Here is an 18,909-nt window from a genome sequence, read left to right as displayed (position 1 = left end):
TAGAGTACCACCACAGCAACTTTCCCTAATATCAGGAGAAAAACATTTTTGGGGGAAAAAGTCATAGCGACAGTACTCACTGTCCTTCCACCAGTAAAGAGGAGGGATAATAACTGCAGGGAGGGCTGGGCTGAGCTGAGCAGCACAGCCCACTGCCTCTCCAGCTCCACTCAGCTGTGACAGCGGGACAGGGAGGTCCTGCACAGCGGGACAGGGAGGTCCTGCACAGCGGGACAGGGAGGTCCTGCACAGCGGGACAGGGAGGTCCTGCACAGCAGGACAGGGAGGTCCTGCACAACGGGACAGGGACGTCCTGCTCATGGACCTCTGAGTTTAAACTGCACAGCACCTTCTTACTGCTTATTCCCTCCAAAATGGTCACATGCAGTGAGAGAGGTGAATGACAGCAAGAGCACTAAGTGCAAACTCTCTCCATGTCTCAGTAAAGAAGCGGTCCAAAACCGTAAAAGAACATAGCACACAAAAACGTTTGGTCTGTGGAATCAACTCTACAGATCTGCTATTTTTAGTATTTTATGAAAGCAGAAGGAAATAAAAACACAGGTTTTGGTCCGAGCCTTCATGAGTGCGTAACATGACGAGTGTGTAACATGAATACTGTCTGATTAAAGAAAAGGCCTGGCACGGTCTCCCCCAGGGTTATTACTAGATTTTAATTGCAAAGTCAGTTATTGACGGCACACGGAGCTGGAGTTAACTACCTGGCGAAACATGGATTACAGTCTCCTCAAAGGACACAGGTGACACCTGATAGTAGATGATGGTCTACATTCTGTTCGGTTGTCTGTGAAAATCCTTAGCTGTATTTTCTTGAACTTTCCCAAAACGAGCTCATACCATTCATAGTTAAACCAACACGCTTTCCTTACCCTAATGTGGGGACTGTCGCTGGCTTTAGAAGACAGGATGTCGATCACATCGGCACGGAGGTCCACCAGGAACTTGACGCCTCCTTCCACCTTGCTGATGTGGCTCAGCATCGGTCTGTACCGCGGGATCAGGCTGTACCGGAGCCGGTCCTCCGCCTGCAGAACCGTCGCCATGTCCCGCTGCTGCGACTCTACCACTTTGCCTGCCAGCTCTGACACGCTTCTGTGATCCACGCCGAAATCCTGAGCCAGCCTGCTCAGAAACTCCAGCTTATGCTCCTTCTCCAGACTTCTGTAAAAATGCATGATCTCCACACTGCTGGACTCCGGGGGAGGAGAGGACTTGTCTCTCGTCTCATAAGTGGGTAACGGAGCCACGGTCCTCCTCAGCAGGTCCTCCATGGTCTCCACAGGCCCCTGATCGGAAATGCTGGAGCGGCTGCGAGCCTCCCGACAGTCGCGACAGTTCGGAACTTTAACTTTAAGGCCACTGCAAAGGGCGCCTGGTTGTCGCCAGCTCCTTGACCCGCAGCGCAACGTCCTGACGAAGTGCAAAGTGATCATCGCACCCGGGAAGCTGCAGCTTTACAGAAATAAGCGTGTAACCCGGGTGCAGTGCAAGTCTTTCCGGTACCTTAAAGAGACAGTGCAATCGTAGCTCACTGGCCGTCCTTTGCTTTAAAGTTCTTCTTTATTGTAGCCTACATATGCAACACATTTTGCTTCTGCCAACTGTATTAACTTGCGTACATGCGTATGATTTCACAGAGAGTAACTGAGGGTGAAGTCCAAAGCGTTTGGGTTCGTTTGTTGAACTCTGAACTTCATCTCCCATCAGCCCCTGCGCAAAGCTTTCCGTTTGCGCTTTGCAAGTGGAAGCAAGGTTTGGCTGGAGTGTTTCGGGACGTAACAGCTATCTTTCTCATTCACGTTAAAGTTTTTATATAGAATGTTACAATGTGTGTGTGTGTGTGTGTGTGAGGAGAAGTTCTCAACCACTGTTTTTTTTTATCCAGTTGTATTTAGCTTCAAATTTTATTTTTAGCTCTGAAAAAATGACCGAGGTCCGGACCGGTGACCTCATAGCTGGTTACGGGCATGGCCATATACTTAAGACTGATGGCAGTTACAGACAAGTTCAGTTCATGCATTAAAACTGTAATTGTGATACATATTTTCAAGCTGCTAGCATTCTGCTGTCTGAAATCAAATGAATTGGGTGGTGGTGATATAATTTACTAGAATTATGATTAAACATCTGGTCAGTGAAGCACTGCCTATAGCTATTGCATTTTTCATGGATGAGAACCGGCTTTGGTGGCAATATGGGGAAATATTCTTAAACAGTACACTGGAATCAGAGAGCTAATTAACTACCTTCAACTGCTAATCGTTTTCTATGATCAATGTTTACATATTTTGATAGAAACAGATTAGAACTGGGTTCAAGACATGATTAATTGAAATCCTAAAAAGCACCAACACAAAGTGACGAGCAGCTAGAAAAATAACTAGCCAGCTGTCTTCTTACGTGTTTTGGAGGAGAGAAGCACTGAACAGCTGGGTCCCAGCATACCGCTAAGGACTCTCCTAGAGGATCCACCCAAAACACCTTTCTGTGTTCCTGTAGCAGGCTGTAGATGTTAGTCTAACAACCATCAAGTAGTGCTGTCTAATACAAGATACGTTGTCTTTTTCAATATAGATGGAAAACTCTCACAGTATAATACAGGACGTCAATATGGTCCAGTGTCAGCTTCTTGAAATTAATTATTTGAAAAGATTTAAAATGTAAATTTGTGTATGATTGTTCCCGCAAGAATCTTACTCTTTTTTACAAAGTCATCATTACCTCATCTCCTTCTGTATTGACTCACCCACTAGTGCAAAGAGTCCCTGGTGGAAATGGAAGAAATGTTGATACACAAGTGGGAACCTACAGCATTGTCATAATTTTAATACCTTGAGAACCTGGCAAATTGCATGCTAGAGAAAGGAGCTCCATCTCAGACAATGTTCTGCAGCTGTTTCACTTCATTTTGGTGGACTTGAATGCAGGGAAAAAACAATCATTGGACTTTTTACAGCCTTTTTATATTAGTGCTCAATGAGGATTACATATGTCAGGAGGTACAGTGTATAGTTTCAGCACTGTTTGCCAAGCAGTTTACTTGCGTAAATGACTGCATCTTAAAGCAGCTTTGTTCATTGTAAAACTGGTCTTTAATCATGATAATCATAGATTATCTTTAGGAATGACTGAATGGCTTGGTGCTACTGTGCTATGTGATAATAATACTATTATAATAAGCTATTTTATAGCTATTATGTATACAGACAGCAATAAAACATTAAAAAGGCAGATGAACACAACAGTAGCCTAGATACTTCAGAGCATTGAAAAAAGACATGAAAAATACACACAGAAGTGTGTTTAAAATTCTGGGGTAACTGGATGTTAATTAATTCAGTTCCTGGCTGTAAATTCTTTTGGTTAGTGGATGTTAATTCTCTGTTTTAGAGTTTTGATTTTGATACAGAATATTCTGCCATTCAGGATTTGATTTCTCCCTGTAAATCACAGCTCAATGCAGGTATGAGGATATATCACACAACTAAAGGGAAGAAAATGGACAGCATTTAACTTCTTTGAAGCCGACAACATTTCTCACATGTGATACCTCAAGGACTCGTAGCTTGCTTTAAGATGCAGCTTTTGCAAATACCACAGCTGAACCTGATGCTGTTTTGGATTTGGGGTGCAGGAGGCAGAGTGCACAATTCCTTTAACACTTCAGTCAAAAGAGATGAAAGTGAGTGAGATCTTCTCCTTTTCTTAGGGGACAAATCATCAGATTTTGGAAATTTGTCATGTTATTTCCAATTCAATATTCTCCCCACAAAAATTCCCTCCAGGTTCCTTTCTAGAGCAACTCAAATCTCTAATTCTTGTTTTAATCAGTTAAAAGTTACTTTGAGTTGCACTGAAACAAACTGAAAACAAAATAAAAATAATAAAATAAAAAATACTATGTATAAGTAGTAATTTGTACCACAGACCAAGTTAATGTAAACGGAAATATATGTGAATACTCAATCTCATCCCAATTCTCGTCTCATACAGCTGCTACTGTATTTTTAAAGTTTACTATTCTGAAATCACTACTGCACCCTTTTGGTGGAAAAACATTGAAAATAAAAGTCATTCTTGAGTTTTCCTGCCTCTATACACAGACACCATGTTACTTTTCAAGGTCATTAAACCTGAAAAGGATCAATTCATCAAATGTAATGCTAAGCAAGCTGTAGCACTCTGATGTAAAGCCGTGCCTGCCACACTGCACCGCCTCACAGCGGGAGCAGAGTCTGTAGGGGGGATCATCGATTCTGCTGAATGTCAGCCTGATACACTCACACACACCTTCCCAGAAGCATCCATATTTATACCACACATCTACATCACTGTCAGAGCAATAGGCTCCATGAGATTTCACTGAGAGACTGTCCATTGAAAGGGATGAAGTATGTTACCCATTCACCACAGTGGAACACATGTGCAAGAGACAGCCTCTTGTAGCAGCTTTCAGAATATCATTACTTTTGTTAAGTTGTTCATAATTACTGTACATAATGTTACTGTTCATACAGGCCAGCTATACTAGGAATATATACATGAAATTTTCAATTATTCAATATCAAATAGCAGAAAATTGCAAAAGAAAAGCAGAAAAATAGCATAAATAGCAGAAAGTCAGCAGAATTAGATATCAAATTCAATACAAAGTGCATCAGTACCATTTACCGAAAAATACCAATACCAATTCCAAAGTATGTGATATGCATCATTGTAATTCAACTCCAGACCATGGTGTTGAATTATAAGATTAAGGGCAACAAAGTCTTATTGCGACCGGGTAGTAGGTCAGAGGTAAGCGTGTGATAGCGGGCGGCAGTTTGAACTCAGACCAAAGGCAACATGGCGGACAGTGCGCGTATTGATGAGTCTCATCCAATCAGAAAACGCGCCGCTCCTAAATAACATTTTCCGCTCAATGTGCGAAGGTGCGGATGAGCAGCAGGGAGAGGCGGTGAGCACGCTGTCCGGCGGCAGTCATCGCACCAATCGCTGTTTGTACTAGCTGGATGTCCAAGCTTAGTAAGTAAGATATAATCACACCTTTATACAATGAGTTTTTGTTACGTTTAGATGAAACAGCATAGGCTACTAAATACCCAGCGTGCAAGGGCGCGATGTAACACCTTGCTAGCTAATTAGTTGTGCGCTCAATAAAATGTGTAACTTATAAAGATATGGTAATTGTTCTGTAATTTATAAAGTGCCTTGCTCATTTCTGACTTATTGAAGGAGAAACGCATTGGGACTTGCTAAAACGATCGGAGCTACACACCTGCCTGCAAATGTTTATGCCGCTCAGATGATCATAACACTTACACATTAACGCTAGCTAGCTTACACTCTGAACGTTTTCCTGCTTTTGATGATTGAGATAGCTACCTAGTTATACCAACAATTAAAAATAATTTATAAAATTATAAAAATACACGATTAATACAGTCTCTGGACCACTTTTTCTTGGGGAACAGTTTTCCCCCGGTTGGCCTGGGTTTCCAGATTTTTGCTCCACGTACGCTTTGTCTCTTTTGTAAAATGCGCTAGCACATACCAAAATTTTTGATCGATCGCTTGAAATTGGTTTATTGCTATGCTTGGTTCGTGTATCATTTTCAGATGCAGGACAGGAGATCGCTCACATTTCGGTGCGATTGTAGCTACGATTTCCACTTGGTTGTATTTAACGTTAGCTAAAAGGATATTTGAATAGACAGTACTGATATACTTGTATTTTAATTGTAAACCTTGCATTGCATTGTGATCCCGCTGCGGCAGCTCCTGGAGTTATAGGCTTTAGTGCGATTTTAAGGACGCAACCTGAATTTTATTTACTTTAACTTTTCAAACTACGGCCCATGACCCTGGCAAAATTTCCATTTTCCGTTTTTACGAGTCATATTGGATCATTAATGAGTACTTTGTATTAGTTCTTAACAAGGCCTGAAACAACAGAATTGCTCTTTCTGAGCCCTGATGTGGTTTGAGTGACGTCAGCACACCCTGAAAGGTCTTATCCGATAACAACTGTGTAGCGTTTGATGTTGCAGCACTTAAGTTATTTATTCCGATCTGACGCTAGACCGAGGTCATGGCTGCGGTCATTAAGGATGCTCTCATGTGCAGGTCACAGTCTGCCTTTCTTATCGTGCTGCTTTAGCTGGTGAGCATAATGGCGGCCAGGCGTCTCACACGCTTGCCTGTAGGTGCGTTATGTGCACGCCGTGCTTGTTATCCTAGCGGCCTGTTACCGCTGTCACCCTTGAAAAGCAGAAAATCTCTCTGGCTCGTTGTATTCTTGGAGTAGTTTGACTTTATTAACATTAAGGTATCAGTAATTCTGACCTCCTGAGTAAATCCCTCTCTTCATTGCTGGGATTTATTTATCCCTGCATGTGAACATGGTGTTTCCAAAGTGAAAATGGCTGAGAACGCAAGAGAAGCCCTCTATTGTGTCTTATTGAGCTCGTCCATTGAGGAAAGGGAGGACAATCCTCCCTAAAATTTCAGAGAAAAATCCAAGAGAAAAATAAATACATGTAAATTTAACAGATTAAAATAATATTATTATTTTAACACTTTGAAGTTGCAGAAATCATCTCCCCATGTCAAAATACTGGCAGTACTGCCTACTGCAATTGAAAGTTACTGTACGGAGGTCCGACCTCCCCAAGCCTCTCATTGATATCCACCTCCATTGACGGACCTCGCTTTGGGCGGATCTAGCCAGAGGCTCTGGATTTGGCGCCTAACATCAGTGAACCAATCAATGGAGCTGATTGCGCTGGTGAATTCCCAATCAGAGTTTTGAGGTAGGGGGTTATCAATGATATCATGCAAGAATCTTGTCTTTATCGTTATCTTAATCGTGTCATTAGTCATACAGCAAGGATAAGAATTGTCATGTCTAGTCGAGAAGTTTTTTCTGTTGGAAGCTACCTTTGTTGATTGCTAATAAAGCTACAGTGGAAACGGTGGACGTTGTCCATGTTTTCTTAAGTACACCATTTCACTTGTTGGACTACAGTGAGAAAGTTAGGGTCAAAGCAGCAGGGAGACCAGTTCCAGAAATCGAGATTACCAAACCAAACGGTAAGGTCAGTGTGTTCAACACTGCATGGTATGAGAAATACCCATGGCTCACTGCCAGCCTAACAAACAACTGTCTGTATTGCTGGTCTTGCCTGTTAATGGGGAAATCTCAAACATGGTTTGTTCAGGGATTTAGTGAGATAAAGAATTTGGATATGGCAACAAAACGCCACGATAAATGTAAAGACCATGTTGGTGCTGCAGTTATATTGAAATTGCTGGGCAGGATGCCAGTCGATCAAGCTGTGGATGAGGGTGTATGGTTGCAAACGGCGCAGCACAATGCAAAAGTGCTTTGTAACAGAGATACTGTGAAGCACCTGTTTGATGCCACTGCTTATCTGGGCATGCAAGAGTTGGCATTCTGGGGGCATATCGAGGGGGCCAGTTCAGACAACAAGGGAAACTATAGAGAGCTAGCAGAGGTGATTGCACGATATGACGATTTACTTGCAGAGCATTTGCAGTCTTCATCGGTGTTTACCAGCTTGTTTAAAACCATCCAAAACGATTTGATTTCAGCAATAGCCACGTTGACAAGCCAGGGAGGATGAGCGGGGTCCTCAGCCCGGTGCACATGGCCCCTGGAGCACACTGCACCCTCTCTGCTGTGCTGTGATCTAATCATTACCAAAGGAACTGAATATTACAGTTTGCAGATTTACAGAATACAGTAGCCCTGACTGATGCAGGAATCCTCTCTCTCTTTCTCTGTATCCTCAAGAGACATCTGGATTCCAAATGTATATAACTGATAGCAGCAAACCTGTCTCTTTCAAATCCCAAATTAGCCTCTAAAATGACACAGGCTTTTAATTTCTTGTTTTACATTTGGGATCACAGTACACAGATCAGAGTAACCAACTTGTACTACTCAGTTTTCTGTATTTATTCAGTTAAATTTAGCTGGAGAGCTGAAGGTGACATGCAGTAGTATCGGTGAGGTAAATATAGATTGTTCATCTGTTGCCGGATTTGCCTGGTAAATATAGTTATGCGTCATCTGCAAAAATAGAATGAGAAACGGTATTAAAAAAACACTAAGAGCTAAAAGCACCAAAATTAGCTTTATTTATACGGGTTATGTTCCACTCCTTAACAAGGGCAGCTTTAGTACTCTGGTTGGATTGGAAGCAAGTCACTCAGAAAGAAAAACTGATTGGAAACAAGGGTAACCTAAAAGTGAGTCATAAGTCTTGGACATTTCAGTCAAATTTCTGAGTGACAGTGGGGCTTGTTCAGGTAGGGCTCCATGCACAGATAAACTCACAGCCTTTCTCTACGCCTTCTGCATCTGCATCGCTGCCCTCTCCACAAAGCCAAATCCCCATCACAGTGATTCTCGTGTGTCAGGGATTGTTCTGCAGACATTGAACTCTGTATGTGCCAAAAGAGGAAACCGCTGTTTGTGCATTATATTTCTGTAATTATTTAATAAACCTCTGTCATAGACAACAAATAGTGTTACGCGTTTTCCACTTGCACAGTTAGATATGTACAGATGCCTCCTGAAACTCAGTACCTGCTAGGAGCTGAGCCACCAGAGGGCGCTGTTCCAGACTCAGCGCTGCAGGGGTCAGCTTCTCTGTGTCCTGCAGGCTGGTGCTGCTGTGACTGTTTCAAACCCAAACCTCTTCTGGTTCTGTGAGATGGGGGGCGAGAGGAAGGAGGCTGAAGCCAGCAGAGCCAAGGACAAAGGTCAGAGGAAGGACCGGAGCTCCAGCGGTCCTGTGGGCAGGAGGTGAGGTATCCTTTCTGGGGAATGTACAGAAGGATACTGTCTTTTAAGGTCTACGTGCATTTGTCCATTCAGCTTGGAAATGCCTGGAATAAGCAGTAAAGCCAACAGCTATGTTACATTACAGAGGACAATACAGCACCATACTACACTACACTACACATCTGCACTTAGCCACATATCACACTACACATCCGCACCTAACAGCATAACCCACTACACTACACATCCACACTTAGCCGCATAACCCGCTACACTACACATCCACACTTAGCCGCATAACCCGCTACACTACACATCCACACTTAGCCGCATAACCCACTACACTACACATCCGCACTTAGCCGCATAACCCACTACTCTATACATCCGCACTTAGCTGCATATCACGCTACACTACATATCCGCACTTAGCCGCATAACCCACTACACTACACATCCACACTTAGCCGCATAACCCGCTACACTACACATCCACACTTAGCCGCATAACCCGCTACACTACACATCCACACTTAGCCGCATAACCCGCTACACTACATATCCGCACTTAGCCGCATAACCCACTACACTACACATCCGCACTTAGCCGCATAACCCGCTAGACTACATATCCGCACTTAGCCGCATAACCCACTACACTACACATCCGCACTTAGCCGCATAACCCGCTACACTACACATCCGCACCTAACAGCATAACCCGCTACACTACATATCCGCACTTAGCCGCATAACCCACTACACTACACAGCCGCACCTAACAGCATAACCCACTACACTACACATCCGCACCTAACGGCATAACCCGCTACACTACATATCCGCACTTAGCCGCATAACCCACTACACTACACATCCGCACCTAACAGCATAACCCACTACACTACACATCCGCACCTAACGGCATAACCCGCTACACTACATATCCGCACTTAGCCGCATAACCCACTACACTACACATCCGCACTTAGCCGCATAACCCACTACACTACACTCAGTGGCACATTATAAGACAGTACACAGCAGAACACAGCACTGTAAGCTACAATGTAAGCTAAGCTCACAATACTTCACTGAAACAACACTACACTGTTGTAATGTACACTTACAAAAATGCAAACAATTACACTTGAGCACACATTAACATGACATCACTCAAGCAACACAAGTACACTTCTTTACTGATGTTCTGTACTTGTTAAACCGCACTATGTGACATTACACTGTTCAAGCACAGTTCTGCATTATACCACACTGCAGAACTGTACACTGGCATGTACAACTCTGGTGCTGGTGTGCCTTTCCTGTCAAAGCAAAAGAATAATAATTTAAACAAAAATTACAAAAATGACAGTGACAGAAAGTTTGGATGGGCTGTGTGGATGGCCATCCACTCATTAGAGAGAAGGGTAATCTGTAATACTAAATTAATTTAGCTTGATATCTCATTCATTATATAAGAATAAATACAGAGCCATCAGGCTAGCATGTATGCAGTGAGTGAGGTGAAAGGGGAGGTAAGCAGCTGTCTGACAGCCTCTCAGGGCAGGTGGAGGGGGGACAGGTTTGTCTCCTCCAGCTGTCCTCTCACACCTGTCTCTGTCTTCCTGCTCTTCTGTCTGTCCCCCTCTCACTGTAGAAAACCCCAGAGGAATAAAGAAGAAGCTACAGAGAAAAAGGAGCAAAGTGAAAAAGCCCCTAAGAAGGTGATCTTTACATATGTTTGATGTCATGCAGAAAATTACAGCCCAGCTTCCCTGTGGTTCAAAAACATGATTATAATGGCTGTAGAGTAAATAGCTAGTGTAACCTAGTCATGTGTCCAAAAAACCAAACAAATCCAGAAGTTGCATGAGGCAGACCTCCCGCTCCAAGGCAGCGATGTGAACCTACCACCTCTGAGGGGCCAGCCAAGTCTCCTCATCACTAGAGCCACAGTAGTAGGTTGTTCAGTTTAGTCTTAATAAAATGATGACACAAAGGCAACAACCCAATGTCCAGCTTCACTGAACCAACAGCAAACAGGTGACTTCAAAAATAGGCACCCTTACAAGTCCCAGTGACACTGAACAGGAGAACATAGCATAATGACCACGCCCTCTGGCCACAGCAGGTCTCCAACAAACCCGACATCCGCCCGAGTTCGCAAATGACAGATGTTGTTGGCCTCTACATATGTGTCTACAGAACTCCGGACCTATGCCTGTATACTGAACTCAGAAAGTCAGACTTGTGTCTCTCTCCTTTACAGGCTCCCCAAAGTGAGTTGAGTGACAGTGAAATGCGTGACTTTGTCAGGTGGGTGTTTGTCCTGATTGTGAGACAGACAGACAGACAGACAGAGCCCTGTCTCGTCAGTCTCGTTCTTTATGTCTGTGGAGTGGCGGAGAGGTCTGTGTGGAGCAGCTGCTGGAGGAGCACTCTGAGGCTGTTACACTGCAAATTAAATCACACTTTTCACCACTGACGCAAATTATTCCTCTTGATTGAGTGGTCCGAGGTCATCCACAGTTGACAAGGGTGTTGCATTCTGATTTTTTCTGGATCTTCTGATGTTTTTAGCTAAATTAAACTGTCCTGAGAAATTTCTGTGGCTTTTCAAAAAAGAAGCAAATGGCTTTGAGCAAAGAGCAGGGAGTGGATTTTAAAGCGTCCTCCCTCTGGCTGAAAGCTGGCAGTGCTGGGGGCTCTGAGCATCTCCCCTGCGGAGGCTCTGTGTGACTGACAACCTGATGTCAGAGCGTGTCATTCATCCAGTCACATCACAGAATAATTGAGATTGCTTTAAAACATGAATTAAATGGTAAAATAGTCATATATTATATTAATTTGCTTTATGTATGCTTTATGTCAATGTGGGCAGTGTGTGCCGCGGTGAGAGGGTTAGTGTTGGGGTCAGTGTGTGACGCGGTGAGAGGGTTAGTGTTGGGGGCAGTGTGTGACGCGGTGAGAGGGTTAGTGTTGGGGTCAGTGTGTGACGCAGTGAGAGGGTTAGTGTTGGGGGCAGTGTGTGACGCGGTGAGAGGGTTAGTGTTGGAGGCAGTGTGTGACGCGGTGAGAGGGTTAGTGTTGGGGGCAGTGTGTGACACGGTGAGAGGGTTAGTGTTGGGGGCAGTGTGTGACGCGGTGAGAGGGTTACTGTTAGAGGCAGTGTGTGACGCGGTGAGAGGGTTAGTGTTGGAGGCAGTGTGTGACGCGGTGAGAGGGTTAGTGTTGGGGGCAGTGTGTGACGGTGAGAGGGTTAGTGTTGGGGGCAGTGTGTGACGCGGTGAGAGGGTTAGTGTTGGAGGCAGTGTGTGAGACAGGATTGAGAGTGCCATCTTCTGTCATTCACTGGTTGGATGTCGATCTGCTTTTTCTGTTGCCTTTTTCCATTACTTGTTCAGCCTTTGTCTGCGATGTGCTGCATTAGCGGGCTAATTATTGAGCAGGATGGGTTATTGTCATAATTGCAGTTTGGCTCCATTCCCTTGTCCAAGTACACGCTCCAGATAGCCAGAAAGCACAGTTATGTAATTATCATTGTGTTTAATTACTGTAATTATATGCTGATCATTATTTTGTCTAATTATTGTAATTATGTAATTATTGGTCACTTAATTGGAAGTTATTACTTGGAAAGTGTATACTGCTCTATCCATTAAGATAGTGCAAGCTGTAAAGATTAGATATCAGTTGCGATAAGAATCCCAGGATTGGAGTTCAAATGCTTGTTTTTTAATCTCTTAACAAGCAATGCTTGTGTTTACACAGCTGTTTCTCTCTGAAGCCAGTGGGCTCTCTGAGCACATCACAGCACTGAGCGCGTTCTGCGTGGCCTGTATGGTTTTGCCCCCAGAACTGCTCATTTCTATAAGTAACTGAATCATTCTGTATCACGGCAAATTTCCCCACTGTGGGACAAATAAAGGATTATCTTATCTTATTCTGTCTTTAATTATGTATCTTTCACAGTAGCTTCCAGAAAACCAATATCTTTAATCAGTGTGCACACATAGCTAAACACCTGCGTTTTCAATATATTCGTATTTCCACTGGGTATATATTGTTACATTTGGAAAGACATACATGAATTGGTTGACTGTATATACGTATATAATATTATTTTGTCCAAACTGCACATACCCACCTCTTTTATCAAATGTACCAAAACTCAGTTTAATTTCAGTTATGTTCCTTAGTAGCTGTCATACAGGTGGTGTGTGAACATGAATGGCTGAGCTGAAGCTGGTGTGTGAACATGAATGGCTGAGCTGAAGCTGGTGTGTGAACGTGAATGGCTGAGCTGAAGCTGGTGTGTGTTTTGCTCCGGCTGTTTGGCAGGGTTCAGGGTTTGGGGCCGCTGAAAGTGAAGGCCGAGCCAGAGGATGACGACTTTGTGATGGATAAAAGGAAGAAGGTGAGAAAGAGAAAGAGAGAGGAAGAATCAGCAGAGGGACCCTCCTGTTCCACATCAAAGTGAGTGACAAGTGTTTGTTTAGAGAGGTTCCTGCCATCCACCTCACCCTCGCTGACACCCTCTGTCAACCTCTCCACCTTTCCCTCATTCAACGTCACGTCGAAGCTGAAGCATATATTGTATATAAGCGTAGATATCTCTACTTATATCTCCTCTATAATGGAGATCAGTGTTTCATAAAAGTGATAAATAGTGATGGCAATGATGGAACATAATAATATAATGAAAAATTAAAAATCGATAATAATCATAATAAGAATCACTATTATTGTATTACTACTGTTGATAACAACAAGAAGAATAACAGTAACAATCACTGATTCATTTGGAAGATTTAGGATGTATTGAATGTTGTTTTCTCTGCGTTTGACTGGTGTACACACACTGATGCCTGCATTGCTGTCTTCTCCTCTTCTCCTGAGAGCACATTCGTTTTCTCTCAGTTTGGCAGTGTCTTGGAATATGGTATTTTGTTGTTAAATGTTGGGAGGTCTATATCTAATATTTTGGGCAGGAGAAGTGTTCTTCTGTTTTGATTTCTCCTGCTTCACGCTGGTTGCACAGTCTGTTTTCCTTGGGCAGCCATCTTTTTTATGACACCCTGTTTCCTTTGACCATGGTCACTGAGTCTGTACATTGTTAAAATGTGCTTTTGCATCTTTTACCGTGACAAGATACTGTGCTAGAGTGAAATCTGTCAGGGCTGTGTTGTACTCTGATTTTTTTTATTAGTTTAATTTCATATTGCCAATACTGAACATGTACTCTAGATGGAATTTTTCGGCTGGGATTTTATCCCATATTTTGTAATTAGGTTTTCACATACTCCATTCTGTCTGTCTCTTTCCCTGTCTCTCCCTCTGTCTGTCTCTCTCCCCCTCCCCCTCCCTCGCTCTCTCTCTGATTCTCTCTTTTTCTTTCTCTCTTTTTCATTCTTGCCTTTCTTTTCTATAGTTACAATAATTGAAATGACTAAAATGGTTTATCAGTTAAACTGCCGGTTAAAGTGTCATATTTTTCATTTAAAGGGAATTCTTTTCAGTTGAAGGTTTTTTTTTTTTGATTGAGAAGTTTTTTGTTTCTCATCTGCTTTTCCCCCCGCTACAAGAATTTTATTAATTTAATTCAGTTAATTATATATTTAATGTGTCTCATCCAGAAATTTAGTATTAAAAGCTATGTTCAGAGTAAATTATTAATCCAAGTAAAGCTTTAATATTTAAATAAGTAATTAAACTCAATCCTTAAGTAAATTCCTGTATTTGATTACAGACAGGTAGTAATAAAAACATACACAGGTTCCCTGGGATAAGATGAAGCAGCACTGAATTGGTGTGAGACAGAAGTGAGTAGGTTGACCCGTCTGCAGCTCAGATTAGCATGTCAGGCTAATGCAGGTGGGGCACACCGGTGGGCAGCTGTGAGTGGCAGCGTGAATGACCTGGCCTCTCAGGGCCTGGTGCCAGCTGCCCAGCTTTAAAACATGAATGTCCATCAGTATGTCTTCTTGCATAGCTCTTTTTGTCTTTCCTGCACCAGGACACCAAGCAGGCGGGGTTAGGCTTACCCCTGCTGAATTGATTTTAGTCTGTGAAGGTTCAGAGGTAAATGCTTAGCTTACGGTGGTGGGTAGCTGTCTGTTCCTGAGTTTGGCGTTCCTGAGTCCTGGCGTCTGTGTGACAGACAGCTACTTTCACCCCGCAGGCTGAAGAAGCAGAAGAAGGTGAAAGAGGAGGATGACGAGATGGAGAGAAACACAGATCAAAAGGCGGAGAAGAGGAGGAGCAAGGAGAAAAAGGTACAGGATCAAGTGAGCTCACAGGAAGCTGTGGATGACACATGCAAGCCTACGTGCACAATCGCCCACTCGGGCGCACATGAACACACACACCAAACCCACACACCAAACCCACGGCCTAGGGTTAGCCTGCGGGCTAAACTCATTGTTCTACGGTTAGGGTGAGGGTTTAACTCAGTGGTCTAGGGTTAAGGTTAGGGTTAAACTCAGTTGTCTAGGGTTAGGGTTAAACTCAGTGGTCTGGGGTTAGGGTTAGGGTTAAACTCAGTGGTCTGGGGTTAGAGTTAGGGTTAAACTCAGTGGTCTGGGGTTAGGGTTAGGGTTAAACTCAGTGGTCTGGGGTTAGGGTTAGGGTTAAACTCAGTGGTCTGGGGTTAGGGTTAGGGTTAAACTCAGTGGTCTGGGGTTAGGGTTAGGGTTAAACTCAGTGGTCTGGGGTTAGGGTTAGGGTTAAACTCAGTGGTCTGGGGTTAGGGTTAGGATTAAACTCAGTGGTCTGGGGTTAGGGTTAAACTCAGTGGTCTGGGGTTAGGGTTAGGGTTAAACTCAGTGGTCTGGGGTTAGGGTTAGGGTTAAACTCAGTGGTCTGGGGTTAGGGTTAGGATTAAACTCAGTGGTCTGGGGTTAGGGTTAAACTCAGTGGTCTGGGGTTAGGGATAGGGTTAAACTCAGTGGTCTAGGCACTGGCCATGGGCACAGGTTCTACCCCAGCTGGGCCATCAGCCACCAGGTGCTCACCAATCGGCTTCAGCCACCAGGAGCTCACCAATCGGCTTCAGCCACCAGGAGCTCACCAATCGGCTTCAGCCACCAGGAGCTCACCAATCGGCTTCAGCCACCAGGTGCTCACCAATCGGCTTCAGCCACCAGGTGCTCACCAATCGGCTTCAGCCACCAGGAGCTCAGCTGAGTGGTACCATCATCCAATCAGCACTCTAGAGAGCTGTGCAACTTGCTGTGAAAAATAGCTATTGGCTGTCTGCATGTGTATCGGAGGATTTCATTTGTCTTGCCTCAACGCACACAGACACGCACACATGACACACACACACTCAGATATCACACAACTCACAGTCACATACAAAATCTCACATATACACACACTCCCACATCTCACAGCCTAAGCTCAACTCTAACTCCAGACAACAGCAAATGATCAGTAACTCTAACAAAACATTGCAGTGAAGGATCATGACCTGACATGACCCTACACTGTGGGGGTTATTACATTCAGACAGGTGAAAATGGATCAGAAGACCAAGAGGTTTCTGTTTCCGCTGAGACCTGCGTGGGTCAGAATGATCTTCAGTGATATGGAGGGGTTTGGGAATTACAGTTTAATAGGGTACAGTGTGATACCCAGGCAATAATTGCAACATCTGGAAGAATTATTTTCTGACTATCCAGATATTTGTTGAAAGTCAGGGATGGAAAGGGGCTAAATTACATTGTCTCTGCAGTAGAAAAGCTTAATTCAGAGCAACAGCTGTTCTTTAAATTCTTACATCATGATTTCTTAGCAGAAACTCCTTTCCAGAGACGGAAGTGGAGCGTGGAGCAGAAAGGGCAGCGTGAGTGTGACAGGGGAAAGGAGCTCCTCCTGCTCTGACACTGCTCCTCTGTTTCAGCCCAAGGGAGAGAAGCCTGAGTCCTCGAAGGGGTGGAGGACGAAGGAGCAGGCTGAGGCTGCAAGGATGATGAAGCTCAAGATGAAAGAAGAGGAAGAAAAACAACGATGGAGATGGTGTGTGTGTGTGTGTGTCTGTGTGTGTGTGTGTGTGTGTCTGTGTGTCTGTGTCTGTGTGTCTGTGTCTGTGTCTGTGTCTGTGTGTGTGTCTGTGTGTGTGTCTGTGTGTGTGGGTGAGACACTTCCCTTCTCTCTCACACTCCCTCCCTTCCTCCCTCCCTCTCTCTCTCTCTCTCAGGTGGGAGGAGGAGAAGTATGAGGATGGGATTAAGTGGAAGACCCTGGAACACAAAGGGCCATATTTCCCTCCAGAGTACCAGCCCCTCCCTGACAATGTCAACTTCTATTATAATGGTGAGCACCGGTAACGAAGGTGAGCACAAGGCTCTGCAGGTGAGCTCACTCTCCTCTGGAGGAGGGTCTGCAGCTAACGCGTGGCTCTGCAGGTGAGCTCACTCTCCTCTGGAGGAGGGTCTGCAGCTAACGCGTGGCTCTGCAGGTGAGCTCACTCTCCTCTGGAGGAGGGTCTGCAGCTAACGCGTGGCTCTGCAGGTGAGCTCACTCTCCTCTGGAGGAGGGTCTGCAGGTAATTCAGGGTAGCCAGCATAAGCACTAGTGCCTTCATAAGATCTGTTGTACTGGTACAACCTCTGTGGTGCAGTCTGATTAAATAAAAATAAAAACAATTTATTCATGAAATTATTGATACACCATTCACTGATTCACAAACTGCTTGAATAGAGTTGCTATGTAGCTACATTAGTTAATGTGGAACACACTGATTTCTGAAAAAAACAGCAGTGAGAGACTTGGAAAGAAAGAGAGGAAGATTGTATTGGGCTGAGAGAGGAAGACAGCTCTGCAGAGAGTTAGTGCTGTAGAGAGTGGCATCAGTGTGGGTGGTGCTGTATGCCACCGGATGAAACGCTCACTGGGTCCCAGTGTGGTGCAGCCCCATAATTTCAGGGCTCTTGCGTCAGCCCGGAGAGCTGAGAGTCTGCAGCAGTACCTGCGTGTGCTGGGTCACCTTCATGCGCAGAACAGCACAGGTCTGCAGGAATTATGACAGGCACATTAGGCCTGTGGCGAGATGAGTGTGTACATGGAGCACAACTGAAACAATGGCTTCATGTACAGTATGTATTGGAGGTGAGATGTTTGTCCTTTCAAAGCTGGCTGTGTGTGTGTGTATGTGTGTGTTTACTCAGGTTTGTGTGTGTGTGTGTGTGTGTGTGTGTATATTCAGGTGTGTGTGTGTGTGTATATTCAGGTGTGTGTGTGTGTGTGTGTGTATACTCAGGTGTGTGTGTGTGTATGTATACTCAGGTGTGTATGTGCGTGCTCATGTGAGGGGGTGTGGTGTGTGTGTGTGTGTACTCAGTTTGTGTGTGTGTGTGTGTGTGTGTGTGTGTGTATTCACGTGAGGGTGTGTGTGTGTGTGTGTGTGTGTGTATTCACGTGAGGGTGTGTGTGTGTGTGTGTGTGTTCACGTGAGGGTGTGTGTGTGTGTGTGTGTGTGTGTGTGTGTGTGTGTATTCACGTGAGGGTGTGTGTGTGTGTGTGTGTATTCACGTGAGGGTGTGTGTGTGTGTGTGTGTGTATTCACGTGTGGGTGTGTGTGTGTGTGTGTGTGTGTGTGTATTCACGTGAGGGTGTGTGTGTGTGTGTGTGTATTCACGTGAGGGTGTGTGTGTGTGTGTGTGTGTATTCACGTGAGGGTGTGTGTGTGTGTGTGTGTGTGTGTGTATTCACGTGAGGGTGTGTGTGTGTTTCTCAGGGAAAGCAGTGAAGCTCAGCCGGGCTGCAGAGGAAGTTGCTCTGTTCTTCGCTCAGATGCTGGATCATGAATACACCACCAAGGAGGTGTTCCGCAACAACTTCTTCAAGGACTGGAGGAAGGTGAGAGGGAGGGAGCGAGGGAGGGGGAGGAGGGAGAGAGGGAGCAAGGGAGGGGGTGAGAGGGAGGGAGCGAGGGAGGGGGAGGGGAGGTGTGCAGGACTCCAGCTGCAGGTCGCTGTCCAAAGATGTCGATCTCATGTACCCAGAGATACCAGGCCGGAGTTATCCCCAGGGCCATATGATTGGTTGGAACATTTCCTTCTGTTCTGGTA

At 44.6% G+C, this 18,909-nt stretch overlaps 2 protein-coding genes across 2 annotated transcripts in view; one reads left to right on the top strand and one right to left on the bottom strand.

The window, feature by feature from the left end:
- The window catches only part of mlycd (malonyl-CoA decarboxylase), an 8,306-nt gene extending 6,812 nt beyond the window's left edge, over positions 1-1,494 (bottom strand). The window contains exon 1 of the mRNA XM_036543159.1: positions 891-1,494. Coding sequence (XP_036399052.1) covers positions 891-1,454 — 564 coding nt within the window. The 5' untranslated portion in view covers positions 1,455-1,494. The remainder of the gene's footprint in view (positions 1-890) is intronic.
- Positions 1,495-5,012: 3,518 nt separating this feature from the next.
- The window catches only part of zgc:173742 (DNA topoisomerase I, mitochondrial), a 28,505-nt gene continuing 14,608 nt past the window's right edge, over positions 5,013-18,909 (top strand). The window contains exons 1-9 of the mRNA XM_036543895.1: positions 5,013-5,046; positions 8,712-8,854; positions 10,494-10,560; positions 11,106-11,152; positions 13,178-13,312; positions 15,018-15,111; positions 16,740-16,855; positions 17,037-17,152; positions 18,576-18,697. Coding sequence (XP_036399788.1) covers positions 8,763-8,854; positions 10,494-10,560; positions 11,106-11,152; positions 13,178-13,312; positions 15,018-15,111; positions 16,740-16,855; positions 17,037-17,152; positions 18,576-18,697 — 789 coding nt within the window. The 5' untranslated portion in view covers positions 5,013-5,046; positions 8,712-8,762. The remainder of the gene's footprint in view (positions 5,047-8,711; positions 8,855-10,493; positions 10,561-11,105; positions 11,153-13,177; positions 13,313-15,017; positions 15,112-16,739; positions 16,856-17,036; positions 17,153-18,575; positions 18,698-18,909) is intronic.

This window comes from Megalops cyprinoides, chromosome 13 (genome assembly GCF_013368585.1).
Source record: "Megalops cyprinoides isolate fMegCyp1 chromosome 13, fMegCyp1.pri, whole genome shotgun sequence".
NCBI classification, from domain to species: Eukaryota; Metazoa; Chordata; class Actinopteri; order Elopiformes; family Megalopidae; genus Megalops; species Megalops cyprinoides.
Note: the sequence above shows the minus strand (reverse complement) of the source record. Positions and strands in the feature narration are given on the sequence as shown.